The sequence below is a fragment of the Podarcis melisellensis genome (assembly GCF_964234715.1).
Source record: "Podarcis melisellensis genome assembly, chromosome: 1".
Taxonomy (NCBI): domain Eukaryota; kingdom Metazoa; phylum Chordata; class Lepidosauria; order Squamata; family Lacertidae; genus Podarcis; species Podarcis melisellensis.
In genome coordinates this window covers 129,832,936-129,855,366 of record NC_138528.1, presented here as the reverse complement: position 1 = coordinate 129,855,366, position 22,431 = coordinate 129,832,936, and the positions used below count along the sequence as shown (strand labels likewise).

At 43.7% G+C, this 22,431-nt stretch overlaps 1 protein-coding gene across 1 annotated transcript in view; it reads left to right on the top strand.

The window, feature by feature from the left end:
• The window catches only part of COL6A3 (collagen type VI alpha 3 chain), a 110,360-nt gene that overhangs the window by 40,885 nt on the left and 47,044 nt on the right, over nucleotides 1-22,431 (top strand). Inside the window, exons 7-21 of the mRNA XM_081899488.1 lie at nucleotides 1,161-1,727; nucleotides 3,499-4,104; nucleotides 5,607-6,209; nucleotides 7,896-8,495; nucleotides 10,002-10,604; nucleotides 12,301-12,647; nucleotides 14,303-14,381; nucleotides 15,982-16,127; nucleotides 17,410-17,502; nucleotides 19,345-19,398; nucleotides 20,248-20,319; nucleotides 21,585-21,611; nucleotides 21,743-21,787; nucleotides 21,905-21,958; nucleotides 22,331-22,393. Of these exons, the coding sequence (XP_081755614.1) occupies nucleotides 1,161-1,727; nucleotides 3,499-4,104; nucleotides 5,607-6,209; nucleotides 7,896-8,495; nucleotides 10,002-10,604; nucleotides 12,301-12,647; nucleotides 14,303-14,381; nucleotides 15,982-16,127; nucleotides 17,410-17,502; nucleotides 19,345-19,398; nucleotides 20,248-20,319; nucleotides 21,585-21,611; nucleotides 21,743-21,787; nucleotides 21,905-21,958; nucleotides 22,331-22,393 (3,959 nt within the window). The remainder of the gene's footprint in view (nucleotides 1-1,160; nucleotides 1,728-3,498; nucleotides 4,105-5,606; nucleotides 6,210-7,895; nucleotides 8,496-10,001; nucleotides 10,605-12,300; nucleotides 12,648-14,302; nucleotides 14,382-15,981; nucleotides 16,128-17,409; nucleotides 17,503-19,344; nucleotides 19,399-20,247; nucleotides 20,320-21,584; nucleotides 21,612-21,742; nucleotides 21,788-21,904; nucleotides 21,959-22,330; nucleotides 22,394-22,431) is intronic.

Below are 22,431 nucleotides of genomic sequence, written 5' to 3'. Positions count from 1 at the left end.
ATTTTTTAAAACAAACTATCTCGCTCCTCCTCGCTCTATAATACATGTGAAAAGAAGTGCGTAACATTTATAACAGTGTCTGAGGGTGCAGCTTCTGTGCTCTTCGCCCTCATTCCCCCTTGTTCCGAAGGCGTGGGGAAGATTAACTGTCTGTGCACACAATAAAAGAGAAGCCCTATAAACACACAGAAAGTGACTTGCTGTCTCCCAGGCAGAATCCTAAAGCTCTCCAGAGGCCTTTAGTCCTATGCGCTGCCAATGTAGGAGATCCACTGCTGGGTGTCCCTCCTGCCCTCTATTTCAAAAATGCCTAGCAAAGGGGAGACTACCACCTTCCAGGGCAGTCCATTTCATTTCAAGCAGCTCGTACCATCAGAAAGTGCCACAATCTTCACTTCGCTGGTTAGCAGGCCGGCAGCCACTGCCTGAGCCTGTGCCGATAGTCCTGCTCCTCCTCCTCCCTTTTATCCAGCCCCTTAAGGGATGTAGGAGGTGCCTGCCACTGGATGGTGGGCTGTGGCCGCCTGAGCCTGTGGGGATATCCTCCCCATGTGTCCTCCAGCTACAATAGGACAAAGTAGGCAGCTAACTGAACATGCTCCTTCCTTCCCTCCCCAACTTTGTAAGAAGGAAGCACTCTGGCTGGCAGGCAGCAGTGGCAGCCTAAGCAACAGTACTTGGTTCAAGAACTCCTTGCCAGAAAAAAGCACTGGCTATGATAGGAGAAGGCACACTTCTGTACCACCCCTCCTCTTCAGAGCCTTAAAGACAGAAGCCTCATGTCTCTACGATGTGATGCTCTCCCTGTGTTGATGACAGAAAGCTGCAAGTACTAAGGTCTGCTTTAGGCATTTCAAAGAAGCTGGAATCATTTCCACTTCCTCATTTTTAGGTTCACTTGATTGCACATCTCAACAATATAGTCCTCACGATGCATAATACATTAAAAGTACCAATAATTCACTCCTGGAAGTTCTAGAGTAATTTCCAGTGATTCCACAATTTGGGGTTTTTAAGGAAAGGTGCTATAGAAAGGCCCAAAGCCTGAATTCTTCCTCTTACATAATCAAGATCGCTCTGATTTATTATCTCCTAGTTTGCAAAATAAATCTGCAATATCTTTTTGTGTATTAAACATTTTCATTTCTCTTAATTCTTAGAAAACAAGTTTGATATCTTGTTCTTGATTGATGGCTCAGCCAACCTTATGGGTCAGTTTGTTGCTGTTCGGGACTTTTTGCACCGGATTATTTCTGACCTGGATGTGGGTCCTGATGCCATACGTGTAGCTGTGGCACAGTTTAGTGATAACGTGCAACTTGAGTTCAACTTTGAAGATATCCCAAACAAGCAAGACATCCTTCAGAAAGTGAAAAGAATGAAGATAAAAACAGGGAGGTTGCTCAACATTGGTGCTGCGTTAGATTACGCCACGAAGGAAATATTTGTGAAGAGTGCTGGAAGCAGGATTGACGAAGGAGTGCCACAACTACTTATGCTCCTTGCTGCTGGAAGATCAAGCGATAGGGTGGATGTCCCTGCTGATGCTCTGAAACAAATTGGAATTATTCCCTTTGCTATCAAATCCAGAACTGCAGATCGTAGCGAATTAGAAAAGATAGCTTTCGACCCTCAATTTGTGCTAGTTGCTGACTCCCTTTCCAGAATTGGAGACCTGCAATTTCAAATAGGCAGTCTGCTGAAAGCTATTCCGTCTCAGCCATCAGGTATTCATTTCTGCAGTTTTCGTCTTTTTCTTTGAAGCATGCACAGTCCAACGGGTTACACAAGAAGCTGTAAATAAGAAATTGCTGGCTAGCTGCAATTTGCTCAAAGCATTTAGGAGAGTCTGTTTACTTTGAAAAAGTCTCAAATAGATAATTCTTGATGCTTATAAAGTGCAGGGAGTGTTGTGCTTCCTCTTTGCATGGGAGAGACCTCATTCACGTCTTTTCCCAGATACAAATGTCATTGAGTGTGCAGCTATAAGGTGCTTCCCATATATAATGAAGTGCAGTAGTGATACTAACAGGCTTTGAGTTGGGGGAAGTTTGAAAACAGACTCCCCAGTTTGGAAATCCAGGCTCTGTCATGAGCCCAGCACCAATCTGTATGATAGATTATATCAGAAAGAACACAAGGCAACTGTTATATTTTATCTGTCAGCATACAGTAGTAGTCTCTTGCTTTTTCATGACTGCTTGCTATAGGTAAAGCATTCGCCCTGGAAAAAGCTCCTTTCTCTCATTATTAAATGCTGCTTCTCCATCCTATAGCTGCTTATTTCCTTGCAGTACAGTATAGCATAGGGACGGGGGTGGCGCTGTGGGTTAAACCACAGAGCCTAGGACTTGCCGATCAGAAGGTCAGCGGTTCGAATCCCCGTGATGGGGTGAGCTCCCGTTGCTCGGTCCCTGCTCCTGCCAACCTAGCAGTTAGAAAGCACGTCAAAGTGCAAGTAGATAAATAGGTACAGCTCCAGTGGGAAGGTAAACGGCGTTTCCGTGCGCTGCTCTGGTTTGCCAGAAGTGGCTTAGTCATGCTGGCCACATGACCCGGAAGCTGTATGCCAGCTCCCTTGGCCAATAAAGCGAGATGAGCACTGCAACTCCAGAGTTGGCCACGACTGGACCTAATGGTCAGGGGTCCCTTTACCTTTTTACAGTTTAGCATGGCCATTTTCAGCCTGATGTGTGGGAAGGTAAAGCCAGTGTAAACGAGGGGTAATTTAAGTAGGGGCCCATCCACACGTCCTTTTGTGCCGTATATCTAGGGACAGGTCTGGGCTCTCCAGGTCCATGAGCATTGTTTTTTCTTTTCTTTTCTTGCACTTTTATCTGGGAAACCTGCATTTTAGAGCTGAAACATAGCAAACAGCAATTGGGTTTTCCACAGATGGTCGTTCATTCTGATTCAGTGGTTAAAAAATGGGTTTTCTTATGAAAAGTGCCAGGACAAAACAAAAACCCCATTTCGACACAGACCTGGAAAGCCTAGAGCTGTGTCTCGAAAGCCTGTAGCAAAGGTATGTGTAGATGAGCCCTTGAGTGTAGAAGAGAGAACTTTCAAGTATTTGCTACTGAGATGACGATGGGAGCAGGAAACAGAGAGAAAATGAAACTTCACAGTGGACAGGAGTCTCTTGGTTTCTGAAGGCTCCCCTGAAGCATTTCAAATCAAGAATCTCTTCTTTGGGCTCAATCACACCACCTCCTTTTTCAGGAAAACTGAACAGTCACTCTGACTTTCCCTGGCTCTCCCAGTAAAGCTACTTAAGCTGGTAATCTTTTTAACCAATTCCTGTGCCTATTTGAGGTTCTACTTCTCTTCATTCCCTGTGCTGGTTCCTTCCCTCATTTCTCCCCCTCAGTTTTCTTTTCACCCTGGGAGCAAAAGCATGCAAAATTTAATAGGCAAATGGGAGCTTACCTTTTTCTTTATGTGACAATTGATTGTATTCCTTTTCCCCCCCTCATAACCCCCACATTTCTTCAACAGCTGAGGAATCTCCGAAGAAGGATGTTGTGTTTCTGATAGACGGTTCGGATGGCATGCGAAGCATTTTCCCAGAGGTGAAGTCCTTTGTGCAAGGTTTGGTCGACTCTTTGGATATTGGTCCCGACAAAGTTCAGGTGGCCGTGGCCCAGTACAGCAGTCGTGTGCAGCCGGAGTTTCTTCTGAATCGCTACCAAGACAAGGCCGAAGTGATCAGGGCCATCCAGAGAGTGTCTGCCATGGGAGGCCCTGCCCCTTATACAGGGGCTGCCCTTAACTACCTGAGGAGCAATGTATTCACCAGCCAGGCTGGAAGCAGGTTGTCTGAAGGGGTCCCACAGATATTGTTCCTGCTGACTGCGGAAAAGTCAAGCGATGATGTCACAAGGCCTGCCTTGGATCTCAAGACGAGGGGTGCAGTGCCGTTTGGCATTGGGATTCGAAATGCAGATGCCACTGAGATGCAGACAATTTCTTTCGTTCCTCAGTTTGTGTACCTTGTTCCAGGTGTCGCTCAGCTGGGCTCCTTAAGACAAACACTTTCACAGACGGTGGCTGAGTTGACCGGGCCAAAAATAACCGCTTTGGCCACAGCGCTTCCTAGCCCAGGTGAAAAGAAACTTCTTAACTATTGAACCTGTGTTATAATTATGCTCCTACTACACACAAACACATTGAGGTCATGAAGCAGCCCAAGTTGCTGGAGGCGTGTTGAACCCTGTTCTGCAGCATCTGGTTCAAAATGGGCACAGGGCTATTGCAGCAGCACTGATCACATTTGTCAGGGCTTGTTTTGGCTTCCCCTGTGGCTGCTTAAAGAGCACAAAATCTCGCAAAAACATTTTACACAAGAACCGTATGGTGGGGGAAATGCCGGAATTGCTGCACACAAAATGGCAGCCCTAAGTCTGGGTACTGTTATCTGCACCCAGAATGGATGGTTACACTACCAGTGGGTAATGTCTCACCTGCAGAAGGCAGGGAACTTCCTGTGTGTATGTTTGTGTGCATTTATAAGGTTCCAGGGGTTACTCTTGGGTTATGTTTTCTGATTGTGTTGCTGGCTACATTATCTTCTGTGACCCAGATTTATTGTGCCGCAGCCTCGGGCTGATGCAGATAAAAGCGGCAGGTCTGGTGGGCTCCATGAAGGTTTGTGCAGTAGGAGAGAAGCAAAATGGCCATCCTACTGCATGTTGTGCCCACTTCACACCCTGGCAAACTATGGTTTGCACTAGTCATAACCCCAAATGCTTCCAGATGGGCAACAGACAAACCAGGGCTTAATGCTGCTTTTTCTGTTTTCATTTCACATTAGCTCAGCCCTCCTGTTTCTCAGTTTCAGAGTAGTGATGACCATCCTACGGATTGCCTATTTAGACATCATGCCAGGCTATAATTAACATAAGGCATGATTTGCAAACTTCATACTATAGTTTCTAACAGAGGAATTCAATGTCACACTAATTTGATTGTTGTGTCAGCATTGGCATTTCTGTTTGTCAGTCAAAAAGTTCTCTGCTCTCCTTCCCCAGGCCAATTGGGGGGAGGGCATGGGGGGAGGAAATGAAGAGGGAAATCCCATGGTGCAAGTAGGACTTTCTGTGCTGTCTCCCACTAGCATACCCAGGGCTTTTCTTCATCCAGAACTCACTGGAACTTAGTTCCAGCCTCTCTCAGGTACGTGCCATTGCCATTATAAGAGAACAATAGTTTTCCATCACTAAGATTGTAAGCAAAAATTGTCAGGAGAAACACTCATCAACTTTGCCAAGCTCACCTTGTGTAGCTTTTACTGAGTGTACATTTGGCTTCAGTGCCATATTGCTGATAAAGTTGTACCTCGGCTCCCGAATGCCTTGGGAGTCAAACGTTCCAGCTCCCTAATGATTGAAAACTGGAACGTTGAAAGCCGGTTTTTGAATGTTCTTTTGGAAGCCAAATGTCCAACGGGGCTTCCGATTGGCTGCAGGAGCTTTCTGCAGCCAATCAGAAGCCACGCTTGGGAAGTCGACTGTAATCTAAAATTACTACTATTTGTGCCTTTCAAATGTGTTGCTTGTATCATTTATTTGTACTAGTGTCTTCTAAAGTCTTCCTTTTTTCTGTAGTGGATGAGAGGAGAGATGTTGTGTTCCTTATTGACGGCTCCCAGTTTGCAGCTACTGAATTTCCTTCAGTTGTTGAGTTTATTGAGAGACTTGTAAACAATATGAACGTGGGCTCTGCTTCTACTCGGGTCTCTGTGATTCAGTTCAGCAATGACCCCAGGGTTGAATTTCTGCTGAATGCACATTCCACCAAGGATGAGGTACAAGCTGCAGTGAGAAGACTCAGACCCAAAGGAGGGAGGCAAGTCAACCTTGGATCTGCCCTAGAATATGTGTCAAAGAACATATTTACGAAGCCCTCAGGAAGTCGCATAGAAGAGGGCGCACCTCAGTTTTTAATAATTCTCTTTTCCCGACCACCTGATGATGATTTAGAGGATCCTGTAGTCCAAGTCAAGAGTGTTGGTGTGGCACCATTTCCTATTGGAGTGAACATGGATTATGAGGAATTGGTCAAAATAGCTCTTAGCCCTCAGTATGTGTTCCAGATATCAACCTATCAGGATCTTCCAAGTCTGGAACAGAAATTGCTGGCCCCTGTTACAACACTAACTTCACAGCAGATACAAAGCCTTATTGGTGACACAAGTTATCCCCCTATAGGTAAGATTGCTGTCTGTTTTTGTTTGTGTAAATCATTTTCTCATCTCCCATTAGATAACCCACCTCTTCCATCTTATAGGGAAACTTCTTACCAGGCTACATGTCACAACAACTGCTGCAGAATTGCACCAGTCTGAAGACTTAGGAGTTTGAAGAGTTTGCAGAATGTTCTGGGGCTCTTGTTACGATAACTAGCACGGGGTCGCATTAGCTTCTGTTCCTCTTAGGAGTTCACAGAATGATGCTAAAAGTAGGATAGAAGATCCTTTGCTTCCCCTCATTCCTGACATCACTATGTAAGGTTCTTAATCTGTATTTGGGTGGGTGAGGGCAATAGCTAGCTTTCTTTGCTAGCCAGATCTGCCACATTTTCAGGTAGCGTTTTTTAAAAAAGGAGAATAATCAATCTCCTTATGATCAGTTAATGCATCTGTAATTCTCTTGCCTAGACCAAAAGAATTGGTTTATATGTATGGTGGTGCCTGATGGTGCCCATTGAGTGTTAGCTCACAAAAGCATAAGTTGAATCAGGGCTGTAGTGTCTTCTGTCACATGCTGGGGGGCGGAGGGGTGTGTGCTTCTGCCAGGCGGTGCATTTGTGCACCGGAGCCCGCTGCTTCCACCACCGAGTCAGGCCTGACCATCAGCCTGATCCATCAGGCTGTTCATATGTTCTGATGTTCTATCTCAGATGCCAACGTAACTTGGGTACTATGCAGTTTCAGTTGTTGAAGGAGGGATTTGCTGTTCCTCTTCACATGGCAAAATGACTTGAGCCAGCTCCAACAAGTGCTCTTGTTCTAGAACATAATATTCAAATGTCATTTGGTGGATATAAGGGTATTCGAAGAGCCTTGCTGGATCGAGCCAAAGGCATATCTAGTCTTAGCATTCTGTTCTCACAGTGGCCAACCAGATGCCTGTGGGAAGACCTGAAAGAGGACATAAACCTCTTAAAATGGTGCCTCTGTATCATGGGTTCAGAGATAAATTTCTGCTTTTGGATATGCATACTTAAATAAGGAAAATGGTTAGCTAAACAAATGTAATGATCAAGATATTCTTTTGGTATAGAATGAATATTAATACCCAACAGGAGAGGTTACTGTTGTCTCACCCCTTAATGCTTGCACACAACCATGTCAGCATACAATGCTAGCTTAATGTTTCTAAACTCCAAGAGGAATGTGAAATAATTTGTAGTATTGCAGTAGCAGAAATGGAATCCTGCTGCTAGCTGAAACACACTTTCTTGGAAATGAAATCCACTGACATTAATGAAATCCACTGACATTAACCACAAGACCTAGTCTTGTGGTTAAGACTAGGTGTTAGGATACTGACATTAGAAATGTGTTTAAAAACTGGAGTCAAGCTTCAGAAGCCTATTTTGTACAGATTGGCATAAACACATTTTTGAAAATGCTGCACATAGAAAAAAAGCACCTACAGCTTAGAAAAAAAGCTAAACTGGTTTACCCGGTGTTTGTAACACTGCCTTTTACAGAGTTCCAACATTGGTCCACCTTCCCCAATATTGTCTGTTCTGACTGGCAGTGGCAGTCTATGTTCTCAGCCACTTCTCCCCAAGCTGCTTTTAACTGGAAATGCCAGGAATTGAGCCTGGCATTTGTGTAAGAAGAAAGCCAATGACACTCCTCTTTGCTGCCTTTTTCCTTCCTGCAGATATTGACAGTGAAGCAAAGGACATTGTCTTTCTCATCGACACCTCTGACAATGTCAAGCGGGACGATGCTGCTCGCATTCGAGATTTTATTATCCAGATTGTCCAGATGTTGGAAATTGCACCAAGCAAAACAAGAGTTGCTGTTGTCCAATTCAGCAATGATGTGTTCCCTGAGTTCAACTTAAAAGAACACAAAACAAGAGGTGCTGTCGTAGACAGCCTTCGGCGCTTGCGGTACAGAGGAGGTGCTCCCCTGAATGTTGGGAAAGCCTTGGAGTTTGTTATGAAGAACTACTTTGTTAAATCTGCAGGCAGCAGAAGAGAAGATGGAGTCCCACAGCATTTAGTTCTTCTGCTTGGGGGGAGGTCGGAGGATGATGTCAGCAGACCTGCTGCCAGGATGCAGACATCTGGGATTAAAAGCCTGGGTGTAGGATCAGGCAATGCAGACAACGAAGAACTGCGACTAATTACCAATGATCCCCGAACTGTGTTTTTCGTGAGAGAGTTTACTGAGCTCCCATCAATAGCGAAAAGGTTTTATGCATCATTCGAGGCACCTCAAGAACCGACACTCTCGCCGCCTGACGTTTTCCCTGGTTAGTCTTTCATTTCAAAGCAAATATTTTTGAATGTAGTGCTGGGGAAATACTGCATTTTTAGAGGAATTTTAGAGGAAATGAGACCTTTGCGCTGTCATTTCACACACACAAAAGAGACCAAGTAGGCTTGTTCTTTAGCGGAGGAAATGTCCCCTCACGCCTTCTGTGGTGATGTGGTGTTTGTGGCTCAAAGTCTCCACAGCGTGTCTTGACTCCAGTGACTGAAGGGAGATGTATTCACCTCTCTCACCGCTCACTGGGATTTGATTTCCTGTTTGATCCAGTCGTGGGCAGGCCTGGGGGCGGGGCCACTGAGGGGGTGGGGCCTGAGACTGACCCTGGGAGTCTTCACTCAAGTCCACTCCCATGATTTAAAAGCTGGCCTGGCCTTGGACTGACCCCATATAAATTTGAACGTGACTGGCAGAAATCCACGCACTGTGTGATGAGGGGAGCACTGCTACTTTGGTATAGGCCATAAGAATAAATTTGATAGTTTCCAGAAGAGGAGCCTTTCAGAGTGTAATGATAATGGATTGCTTCATATGTTAAATGAGGTATACAAGCTAAAGGCCATTCCAGTGTTTCAGTCTTTGCTCACAATACCAACAATCCTTCACCACCCTTTTGATACTTTGTGATACTCCTAATGGGGGTGAGAGCAAATGTTCACCCCACAAAGCCCTTTCCCATTTTGCTTGATAGAGATACCAAACTTTCATCCTTCAAGCAGAAGGTAATCACATGAACCAGCTCTTTCTTTCCTTTTTGCTCTCCATGTGATAATTTTATTCTTTTAGAATCTAAAAAACTTTAACTAACATATTCTTCATTATCTTGACATCACATTTTAATAATAGGATACAAAATAAAATCATCTACAAAATTATCACATGGGGGCACAGGAGCCTACCTTAAAACCCCCAACATTGAAAATGGGGTGTAGGGGTGGGATGTTACGGTTGTTAGATGCATCAGTATCATAGCTGTCAACTTTTCCCTTTTCTTGTGAGGAATCCTATTTGGAATAAGTGAATTTCCCTGGAAAAAAAAGGAAACGTTGACAGCTATGATCAGTATATATACTGAATTTGGTTTTAGCTTATCCTATGTGGGTATTTGCTATCCAGCTTCATTTCTTCCTCCCATAAGCACTGGCAAAGGATGAGTTGCCATTCATGGAACTTTGGGCAACAATACTAGTCTAGTGAGAGGAAATAATGTGTCTTCAATTGTTATTGTTCAATTCAGTCCCTCTAAAAATTTAAGTAAGATTTAAGCACCTGCTTATTTTCAAGTTTGTGTTCACAACCATCAATTCTAGACACTTTCTGTTCTTTACAAAGTAAATGTGGAGAGGTATCCATAATGCATTTATCTATATTTTATGGATTCTGCTGGTGACCCTTATGCAGATGACGCAGCTCTCTTGCCTTGCTGATTGGGGCAGGGGGTCTTCAGCCTGTTTCACACTTCTCCCCCCCACCCATTTACATCTTTCAGATGGCAAAAAACAAGCAGACGTTGTCTTTTTGCTGGATGGCTCCATCAACTTTGGGAAAGACAATTTCCAAGAAGTGATTAACTTTGTATATGGCATCATTGACGCTATTTATGAAGAAGGCGATTCCATTAACGTTGCCTTAGTGCAGTACAACTCAGATGTGAGTGATGAATTCTTCCTGAAGGATTTCTCCAGAAAAGACGATATCTTAACTGCTGTTGAGAAAGTAACATACAAAGGAGGCAGAGTTGCCGATACTGGAGCAGCCATCAAGCATGTCCAAGCAAAACACTTCGTGAAGGAGGCTGGCAGCAGGGCAGATCAGAAGGTCCCTCAGATTGCATTTATTATAACAGGAGGCAAGGCGGAAGACGATGCGCAGGCAGCTTCCTTAGCACTGGCACGGTCAGGTGTCAAGGTGTTTGCAGTTGGAGTGAAAAACATTGACCTTGGGGAAGTTACCAAACTCTCCAGTGACGGCACCACAGCTTTCCGGGCAGCAACGGCCCAGGAACTCTCGGAGTTGAATGAGGCTGTGCTGGTTACCTTGAGTGATACCATGAAAGAGCAGCTGTGCAGACCAGTGGGGGAAGTCTCAAAAGGTAATGGCTGCCATTTTAAATACACTTGGGTTGTTTCCATTGCTTTTTTCTTGTCCACTTTCCATCTTGACGCTCTGCATTGGTGTAATTATTGTATACAACTGTGCTTTTGCTTCTTTCTCTCCTTTGATACTGCATTTTTTAAAGTACAGTAGCTTCTTCCATAGAATGGTTGACTTCCTTACACTCTACGATAAAAGGTAAAGGTAAAGTGACCCTTAATCATTAGGTCCCGTCGTGACCGACTCTGGGGTTGCGGCGCTCATCTCACTTTATTGGCCGAGGGAGCCGGCGTACAGCTTCTGGGTCATGTGGCCAGCATGACTAAGCTGCTTCTGGCGAACCAGAGCAGTGCATGGAAATGCAGTTTACCTTCCCGCCAGAGCGGTATCTATTTATCTACTTGCACTTTGAGGTGCTTTCGAACTGCTAGGTTGGCAGGAGCTGGGACCGAGCAACGGGAGCTCACCCCGTCGCGGGGATTCAAACCGCCAACCTTCTGATCGGCAAGTCCTAGGCTCGGTGGTTTAACCCACAGCGCCACCCGCTAGAACTTACTTTATTTACGATAGAACCTACTTTATTTTCAACACTTGCCAATTTAAAAAGCATGTCGCTGCTGAAGGCATGTGGGAATGCACCACTAGTGGTCTCTTAGGTGGGATATAGTCTGAGTCAGGCCAGTGAATGGCTCAAGGCCCCAAATTCCAGTTTCTTGAAAGACCTTGAAGCTTGAGGAGAGTTAGGGATCTGGCTGGTCCTGAATGAAAATGGTAAAGCTTGGTTTTTGTATAGTTCTTCTTATGGCTTACCGCCCTGTTGCAACCTTACATGATTATTACAACCCCAAAGGCAGGGTGGGGAATGAAAGAGAGAGAGAGGGAGAAGGTTGCTTAAAGCTACCCAGTGAGTTAATGGCAGAGATAAAATTCAAACCATGCATGAGGCAAAGCTAAGATTTGAAATGCTCCCTCAGCTGCGTTAAGATGAGCAGATGAAGTTCTGCTTCTAGCTCTCACAGCCACGGTGGTCCCCTCACTGCGAGAAGCGAAGTTACAGGGGACCAGGCAGAAGGCCTTCTTGGTAGTGGCGCCCACCCTGTGGAATGCCCTCCCGTCGGATGTCTGACTTTTAGAAGACATCTGAAGGCAGTCCTGTATCAGGAAGCTTTAAATGTGTGATGCTCTGTTGTGTTTTTGTATATTGTGCTGGAAGCCACCCCCTCCTCTTCCTCCTCCTTCTTCAACATGGAGGCCCCTTTGGCTATCAGGGTTTCTGGCCCTCTTTTCCTCTGTAAGTACTGGAAGGGCATTACTGGACCATTGTGGGGCGGAAATTTAAAAAGTAAGCTAAATAACACCAAGTGTGGCACCTGTCCCAGGGGGTATCCAATATGTTAGGGGTGGAAGTTTAGCCGTGGTGCAAGTTTGGGGAAAAGGGAGAAGCAGAGACAAAGGCTTAAGTAAGGAACATCTTTACTGAAAGCTTATCTGCACTGTAGTTTAATAATTATAGATATTGTTGTTATCAATTTACCCATGAATAACAGAAAGAAAGCACCATGTCTAGGACATTGGGTTATGAGTACTTGCTACATAAATCCCCTTTTCTGTATGGAAGACTCCTATACACATTTGTGTAGGATGTATGTTCCCCTACGCGGTGTAACATGCCATTGTGCTTTTGTCTACTCAAGATTGTGACCTGGATGTTATACTCGGATTTGATGTATCAGATGTCGGACCAGGGCAAAGCATATTTGCTTCGCAGAAGGTGCTGGAGTCAAAGGTCAATCACATTCTGAACACGATTACTCAGATGCAGAAAATTAGCTGCACTGCCAACCAGGCACCTCGGGTGCGGGTGGCTCTCCTGGCGCAGACTCGCTCTGGAGTTGTGGAAGCATTTGACTTTTCTGAGTACCAGCCGGAGTTGTTTGAGAAGTTCCAAGCTTTGCACAATGGTGGTCCATATGTCCTAACTGCAGAGACCCTCAAATCTTACCAGAACAAATTCAGAGCATCTCCTGCTGGAACCGTGAAGGTAAGTTTGGACTTCATTCTCTCGCTTTTTGGAGGGGAGGGGATGGACTCTGGATCTGTGCTGCTTTTCAGTTTTATAACCAGCACAAAGCCTGGAAGGCTGAGTAGCCATAATACTGGAACTGCTTGACATGCTCTGGCAAAAAACTCTCCCAACTGTTTCGTTAAACTCTTGCAAAAATATTATTTAACAGCTGCAAGCAAATTAAGTCCCACCCCCCATTATTTTAAATCTAGATTAGTGGATTATGATCCTAATCTCTTGCTGCAGCCAAATAGTGTTTTATAGGCACAAAGCAACAAGTTGCTCTTTGAAAGAATTTGTAAAATCTTATTTGCTTTCTTACCACAGCACTATCCACTATTAGCTGGGAAATTTAGATAAAATCTGATTTGCCAAATAAATGCTTAAATGTGAAGATTAAAAAACCCCCAATGTATTCCTTTATAGCATTGATCTTGACTGATTTATATGAATTAGATATGATCTATGAATTGGCGTCTGAATTTAAAGTGTGTTGGGAAGAATGGTAGGGTTAGGGCTTCAGTTTATGCTGCAAAATGTCTTGAACTAGCACTTAATAAGTTTTGTTTGCCTGTATGGAGTTATAGATGTAATTTTGGTGGAGATAGCTAACTTGCATTGCCCTGTAAGCCACTCTTCTGCCCTAAGCAGCCTTGTTCGTTTCAAACCTTGCCCTATCTTGCCCAAACCTCTGGAGACAGTCACAGTACATATGCCATGACTGGTAAAAGGTAAAGACCCCTGGAAGGTTAAGTCCAGTCCAAGGCTGCTATGGGGTGTGGTGCTCATCTTGCTTCAGGCCGAGGGATCTGGTGTTTGTCCGCATTCAGCTTTTTGGGTCATGACTAGCATGACTAAACTGCTTCTAGCGCAATGGGACACTGTGACGGAAACCAGAGTGCCGTTTAATTTCCCGCCACAGTGGTACCTATTTATCTACTTGCACTGGTGTGCTTTTAAACTGCTAGGTTGGCAGAAACTGGGACAGAGCAATGGGAGCTCATTCCATTGTGCGGATTCGAACCATCGGCCTTCCAACTGGCAAGCCCAAGAGGCTAAGTGGTTTAAACCACATCGCCACCCGTGTCCCTCTTCCATGACTGGAGGAGCTATCAGTCTCCTTGCTGCTCCCAACTTCTACATCATCCTGCTCTCATCCAAGGCAAAGAGTGTGGAGGACGGTTGGCCTTGAATACCCTTGTGCCACAGGGCATATCCAGAAGAAATCCTTGGAGAGCTCATGAACCACAGGCCATTTCCTGAATGTCATTCTGAAAACTGACCAGGGCACCTTGGGGAGAACTACATGGCCCAAGGTTGCCCATGGCAGAGGGACATGCACAGAAGTGCCTCCCTTCCCCGAGAACGGGTTCCATTTTAGCTGTGCAGAATTCTTGTAATGCAGAGAATAGCAGCTATGGCATCAGCACCCAGCCATAAGGAGGATTCATCTGAAAGCAGAATGGTTGTTACATTTCTCATGGCAGACCTTTTGTTATGTGAACCACCCTGAGATCTTATGATGAAGGACGGTTTATAAATCTAATAATAAAATAAATTACATTAGAGTGGTGTTTTTTCATATAAATGTTTTTCACAACTGATGTATAATAACTTATTTCCTTCCTCAGGTTGTAATACACTTAACTGATGGCATTGATGGTGCTAGAGGGCAGCTAGCAGCTGCATCTGATGATCTGAAGAGAGAAGGTATTATCAACAATATATTTTGGAAAGTTGCATGTCTCTTTGCCTTGTAAGCAAATTTTGCATGAGGGAGATGGTTTTTGTCTGTGTTTGAATGCAAATGGAAGCCATTTTTAATCAAGATGGTGGACTAAACATTTCTGTGCCGATTTTAGCCAAATTTTGTATCTCATAAGCAAATTTTGCACAATGGTTCAACTCTGGCTCCGGCCTGGTGGAACGCTCTGCCTCATGAGACCAGGGCCCTGCAGGATCTGATTTCTTTCCGCAGGGCCTGTAAGACAGAGTTGTTCCGCCGGGCCTTTGGCTTGGAGCCAATTTGATTCCCTCCCTCTCTTTTCCCCCTTTCTTTTCCTTCTCCTCCTGCGATGAGGCTACATTTTAATATTTTAATGTTCCATTATTTTAATGTATTTTATTTTTGTTTTTAAGTTGTAATCATTCATCTTGTTTTTATTATTGCCTAGGTTACAGATAGTTAGCCGTGTTGGTCTGCCATAGTCAAAACAAAAAAAATTCCTTCCAGTAGTACCTTAAAGACCAACAAAGTTAGTTCTTGGTATGAGCTTTCGTGTGCATACACACGACAGTGTTTCTGAAGAAGTGTGCATGCACACGAAAGCTCATACCAAGAACTAACTTAGTTGGTCTTTAAGGTGCTACTGGAAGGATTTTTTTTTGTTTTTATTATTGCTTGTAAGCCGCTCTGAGCCCGGCCTTGGCTGGGGAGGGCGGGGTATAAATAAAAAATTATTATTATTATTATTATTATTATTATTATTATTATTATTAGAGGGAAGAGCAGAATTTTGTCTGCATTCAGATACAACTGGACACCATTTTGAATGAAGATGAAAGACTGACATTTTAAAACTACCCTGATTTGTTCTCTTTTGCCATTCTTTAACCACTGCAACACAAGAAAGAGTTAATTACTAGCTTGTGATACCATTTGACATAGCAAGGGCTGTCCCAGACAATTACAAAAAAGGGAGAAAGGGTTTCTTGCTCAGTGCTACATTTGCACTGTTCCCAGTCTATTGGAGCCAGAGGAATACCATATTCCTAGAGAATGAATGAGCCAAGGAGCCGTTTGAGAAGCTGTGTTGCTGTACTGTCTTTTTAATTCAAGGAAGATGTGTGTGGCAGCTTCGAGGAAGGGGTTCTCACCATCCTCCATTACTGGGATTTTTTTTAGAAAAAAAGAAATGGTTCACAAAATGTTGAGCTGTGGGAGGAGTAGCCTGTAGTTGCCTCTTTCCAATTTTTAAAGGGCTCCTTAACTTCTGGGCCTGGCTGGGTCAACAGAGACCAATCAGTGTCTGAATAGCAAGAACAGCAGGGAAATTTTTTCCCAGAATCTGATAGTGTGGATTTCTGAGATGGCACCAGTAATTTGGTGCAACTTGGTTCTAGGCAGAATAAGCACTGAGAGCAGAGTGTTTGGATCAAATGAAAGGAGGGCATTAGCTGCCATCATCAGCGTATTGATGGTGTCTACCCAGAGAACAAGGGTGGCACTTTGCAGAGCTATACAGAATAAGCTGTTTAGAGTTGGTGAACAATCGCTTATGACTGATGGCTTTTTCTTACAATTCTCCAGGTGTCAAGGCTCTCATTTTTGTTGGCTTGGAGCGAGCAGCAAATTTTGACGAAGTGATGAAGCTGGAATTTGGGCGTGGTTTCACTTATAATCGACCTCTCCGAGTGAATCTGCAGGATATAGACTTTGAACTGGCAGAGCAACTAGTAAATAACTAAGATCTGTAATTTCCCTGGGTAGCTTTAGATGTCTACTTTTATGGTCTTAGGTTTGAACACCTGTCACACACCTGTGGTTTCTTCTTTGCAGAAATGCACTCTTTTTGTGCCTAACTCTATGAGGTGACATTTCAGCTAGCAACTTTCTGTATCTCTTAGCTGCTACGTCAAACTAGTTCTCCTATGTAATTCTCCATTGGACTCTAATACTTAGTTACCAAGATGTCATTTTCAGAGTTGTTTGCATGCTGTGGTCCCAACCGCACCTGCATTTAAAGCACTCAGCTCCCCCAGTGAATCATGGAACTGCAGTTTGCGAATAGTGCTTTCATAGAATCATAGAGTTGGAAGAGACCACAAGGGCCATCGAGTCCAACCCCCTGCCAAGCAGGAAACACCATCAGAGCAGTCCTGACATATGGTTGTCAAGCCTCTGCTTAAAGACCTCCAAAGAAGGAGACTCCACCACACTCCTTGGCAGCAGCAAATTCCACTGTCGAACAGCTCTTACTGTCAGGAAGTTCTTCCTAATGTTTAGGTGGAATCTTCTTTCTTGTAGTTTGGATCCATTGCTCCGTGTCCGCTTCTCTGGAGCAGCAGACACGGAGCAATGGATCCAAACTACAAGAAAGAAAGCTTTGTGTTTGGTGTTCCCAGGATTCTTTGGGGGAAAGGCCTGTGGTTTAAATGATTTCCCCAAATATTATGACTTCAAGGCTTGTTTTACTGTTACCATGTTCCTTGACATCCTTCTGCCTATTTCAGCACAGTTGCTTTCTAGAAAATGTTTTCAGAGATGTACACCTATTCTCCGAGCTGTAGGTCCAGGTCAGCTGAGTACTGTCCTCATTGCTGCTTTTAGCATCTTTCCTGCTTTTTTCAGCTATTTTAAATTTAGTTGCCAGTTTTTAAAACATTAGTTTCTAAACTCTCCAAAAGAAATTGAGACAATTCATACATTAATTTCCCTCTTTCATGTTAGTGGACTTGCCTTCATTGTGAGATATTGTAAGGAGCCTCTTTTGACTTTTTTTTTAAAAGGACTTTGGTTTGTAGGACAGTTGGGTGCACATTAACATATGCAAATTTTATGTACATTTGTGTCATGGGCCTGTGCCTCAACTCCTTTCATTCTCTAGCAACACACCCTAATCTACTGCAAACATGGCCACTGAGGAGAAGGAATTTACTTGTAGCACATGTGTTTTTTTAAAAAAATGAGTTGATCTGTGTTCTAATTTACTAATGGCAATACTTACTTTCCTTACAGGACAACATTGCAGAAAAGGCATGCTGTGGTGTCCCATGCAAATGTTCAGGACAGAGGGGAGACAGAGGTCTGCCAGGATCTATTGGACCAAAGGTGAGATGTTTCAGCCTCATTGGGATTTCAGCCAATGGAAATTCAGCAACCAATTTTCTGGTTTTTGACCAGGATGCAAAGTACTACATAACTAGTTCCACACTTCCAAGGGGATTTAGATCTGGGGATATCAGCCCCATGACTAATAGCAGCATGGTTCTGAAACTGGGCGCTATCAGTGATATGGCATTGATGGAGGCAAGGGGGAAGAGGCCAAAATTGCACTAGAAAAATTGCTCAGACCCCTGGCACACCGAAAGTAGCTCTTTGGCTGACAGCTTTTATTTCACAATGATCTATGTATTGCCAATGCTATTTTTCTAGAAAAAGAGGTGCCAGGACTCACCCTGAACACCTCCCTTGTTCTCTTAGAATGGCAATGAGAGGGGCCAGAACTGAATTATGGCAAATTCTGTATATTGTACTCATGTAGCCTTGTTTGGAAAGAATTGTGCAGATAATCAGTTCAGTGCTGTCCATTAAAATTTGCCAGATTCTGAATTGATATCAGCCCCATGACTAATAGCAGCATGGTTCTGAAACTGGGCGCTATCAGTGATATGGCATTGATGGAGGCAAGGGGGAAGAGGCCAAAATTGCACTAGAAAAAATGCTCAGACCCCTGGCACACCGAAAGTAGCTCTTTGGCTGACAGCTTTTATTTCACAATGATCTATGTATTGCCAATGCTATTTTTCTAGAAAAAGAGGTGCCAGGACTCACCCTGAACACCTCCCTTGTTCTCTTAGAATGGCAATGAGAGGGGCCAGAACTGAATTATGGCAAATTCTGTATATTGTACTCATGTAGCCTTGTTTGGAAAGAATTGTGCAGATAATCAGTTCAGTGCTGTCCATTAAAATTTGCCAGATTCTGAATTGAAATTTCAATTCAGTTACAAAGAGCTAAGCAATTTCAATTCAGTTACAAAGAGCTAAGCAATGGTAGTTAGTACTGTGGGCTGATCAGCACAGGCCAGATGACTGGTTTTTCTCATCTGCCATTTAAAATGGGGGGCGGCAAATCCCATTTATAGTTTTATTAAAGTATGATAGAATTTCTATGTGAGTATTTAAGGAGAAGTGTCACTAGAGATCCACCAGGTGTTAGTTGCAGAAGTGCTTAAATGAGAGGGGCCAGAACTGAATTATGGCAAATTCTGTATATTGTACTCATGTAGCCTTGTTTGGAAAGAATTGTGCAGATAATAAGTTCAGTGCTGTCCATTAAAATTTGCCAGATTCTGAATTGAAATTTCATTTCAACTGATGTGAAATTTCATTTCAGCATTGTTACCTAGGTTGATAAAAAGCAAAGTTTCTACTTTTGGCTCAGAATTTGACCATGCTGGGGACTGTGTTCGTAGTCCCAGGGTCATATTTCTGCGCTTGGCAGTGCTTGCTGATGTATTGACAAGTTGAATGTGAATAGGCAAAGACATCTGCTATGTTGGTCAAATTCTGAACATCTCATTGAGTTGTAATGCAAAGAATAATGAATAATTTAACACTGTTCACGTTAGAGAAACAGGAATAGAACTTCAGGTGTCAGAGATAAGCTAAATACCATCTGCTTCTGTTATTATCTGACTGCAAGCCTCTAATGCCATAAAAAGAAGATACCATTGCTATTCATGAAAGATTGTAAAATTTGATATACATACAGAATTATTTACTTCTATAAATAGTAAAATAGAAACCTTCTATTTGTAGAAACCCAGAAAGATTTTGAATTGAGATTAAGGGGAGGAATACAGGATATTAGAAGAGAGAGCCCGAGTGTATGTACTGTATATAGATGGAAATACAAACCATGTGTGTTGTGTCTTTGTGTGTTTTAAAGGGATCTTCAGGGGAAAATGGCTACAGAGGTTATCCTGGAGATGAAGGCGGACCAGTGAGTAAACTTTTTGAAATAGAAACTCTTTCATGTGCCTTGAGAAATTAGTTGGTTTCTAAGGTGCTACTGGACAGTTGTTGTTTTTTTTCGACTGAGAAATTTTGTGTATGTTGTGCCTTTGCTGCTGTTTTAACTGATTGTAGTCTAGTAACGATTTACTGTAATGGTTGAGAGTGATTTTCTGTTTGATTGTTTTTTGCTGATTTTGAGGTTTCTTAATTGTAACATATTTCAAATCAATTATTTAGTTGATTTGAGCTGTTTATTTTTATAGTAATCTGCTTCATTACGACTACCTTGCACTGGATCAGATTGTTATAGGATGTGTGATCTTTGTTCTATATTTTGTTATTTCTGTGACTTGTAAACTGCCCTGTGCTCAGCTATGTAAAAAGGTGGTATGCAAATTAAAAATGAAATTATAGAATGAAAAAGAAAATGAAGGGGGAAAGTGACTTTAACCTTAAGGGTGTCTGCCCTTCCCCTCATCTTGTCGTGTGGCTGGAAGGAAGAGGTTGCAGACGTAAGTTACAAAGAGCTAAGCAATGGTAGTTAGTACTGTGGGCTGATCAGCACAGGCCACATGACTGCTTTTTCTCATCTGCCATTTAAAATGGGTGGCGGGGGGGCAGCAAATCCCATTTATAGTTTTATTAAAGTATGATGGAATTTCTATGTGAGTCTTTAAGGAGAGGTGTCACTAGAGATCCACCAGGTGTTAGTTGCAGAAGTGCTTAAATAAGCAGCTTTCTAGGTAAGGCACAATAGCCAAGATAATACCCAGTCCATCTATGACTGAATGGACATAAATGCAAATTGTTGAATTATTCCTTTCTTTCTTCACAGGGTGACCGTGGGCCTCCAGGTATAAACGGAACTCAAGGATTCCAAGGTTGTCCTGGTGAAAGAGGAACTAAGGTATTAAAAGCAACAACCACAAATAGTACAGAATAAAGCAGATGAACATCTGTCCATAGGTTCCAGCCCTGTTCACTCCAGCTGAAGATCAAGTATTGGTATTTTGCAGCAGATCCGTGAGCACTCATATTTATCATGTGATAAATATTGGGTATTTTCAGCACATTGCTTCGTCTTCTTTCCCCTAAGCTCAGAAAATGAATGACAGTGATGCATGCTGCAAGTCTCGTCCCACTTTCCTGGGGAAGAAGCCCCACTGAATTCAGTTGAACTTCTTCTGAACAGATATCTGTAGGATTATCCAGGGAGGCTTCACTCATATACCCACTTACCTGAGAGTAACCCCGTTGAGTTCAGTGGGATTTACCTTGGGGCAGGCACATAAAGGATTATGCTGTGAAACTCCGCTCCATAAACCCTGGAGCTGGTTGTGCCCTCACCTAAATCCAGACTGGCAAGGGGTGGTCACCCTTTCAGCCCAATGGTCAGCCCTCTGCAGGCCACATGTCAGGGTGGATGGGGCCAGAGGCAGCAGAAGGCAGAGCAGGGGATACAACCTTTCCACAGTAAGTTAGTTTCAAGCTAATTCATTTATCTGCATGTAGACACCAGGCCATTGCAAAACAGGTTTAGCAGAATGGAGGGAACCCAAAATGGCATCAACTCAGACCCAAGTAAGCTACAGGCAAGCTTTGCACAATAGACTGCATTCCACCCTGTGCAAAGGGAAGAGGTTTCTTCACATACAAAACCACTCTCACCCACCTCCGTCCTCTGTCCAGGCAAGTGAGAGGCACTGTCACAGTACAAGGGCACAGTGCAGGCAGGGAGAAGCACCTGAGAACCAGAGCAGAGTCCATGAGAGGCTGTGGCCTGGGGGAGGGCAGGTGCCCTCCAGAGAGTTCTGGCAGCCAGAGAAAGAGGCCTGGAGAGGCACACTTGACCTCTGTCCTTGGCACGGACCTGAAGGTCCACATTCATGGTCTAGAATGTCTGTCTTATTCTCTAGAGCAAAGTTTCCCAAACTTGGCCCTCCAGCTGTTTTGGAACTACAATTTCCCAGCATCCCTGACCACTGGTCCTGCTGGTTAGGGATGATGGGAGTTACAGTGGTCTAAACCACTGAGCGGATAGAACTCAGATGATCTGCTGCTTCAAACTGTGGTGGCCCCTTGATTATCATCTGATTTATTTCTCTAATTTGGGTTTCTGAGGAACAAGGTTTTGCTTATATGAATAACATTCCTTTTCTCGTATCTCTCTAGGGAGGTCGTGGATTTCAAGGGGAAAAGGTATGTAACCATTTAGAAATATCAGAAGGAAAAAATGTGTACCATGCATTGTCTCCTACAAACAATGCATTGCCACCTTGGTGTAAATTTGGTGGTTTGCCCTGTAATAACTGCTTTGTTCCCTTCTGCAGGGTGAATTGGGTGAGGCTGGCCTCGATGGAATAGATGGGGAAGAAGTAAGTTGCCTGGGAAACATTTGGGCATTCAAAGGAAACTTTTCTGGTTTGGAAAATATTTGTTTTATGTAACAAACTTTCATTAATAGATGTGAATAATGTGATTGCTTTTGCCAGGGAGACAGAGGTCATCCCGGTTCTCCTGGGGACAGGGGAGGCCCCGGTAGACGGGTAAGTTTTATATTATCTATTACAGTACTCAAAACACACACTAGGGCAAATGTGAACCCAGAGCTGTTGCCGGCACCCAAACAACCAAAGCAAAATGCTTGCAACCTCAAGACCTCCGCGGGTCCAACACAGGCACCAACACATCTGATTCTACATCAGAAAAGACACGCGTGGCCTAAGGCGGGGTCCTCTTGTTTGGTATTAAAGGGGCCCTGAGATAGATGCAAGAATGCAGTCCATTTTCCATTTCACTAGTGTTTTCTTTGTGGGAAATCAGCAATCGTCAGACAACATACTTAAAGCTGACTGCAGAAAGCCATAGCTGTGTTGGGTGCCTTTCAGCTGTGTTATGATGTGGATATACCGTTGCAGGGTGCCAAAGGAGTCAAAGGAGAAAGAGGAGAGCGTGGCGACCGTGGATTGCGAGGAGATTCGGTAAATATGCTGAACATTTTTCAAGGGTTTTTATTTCA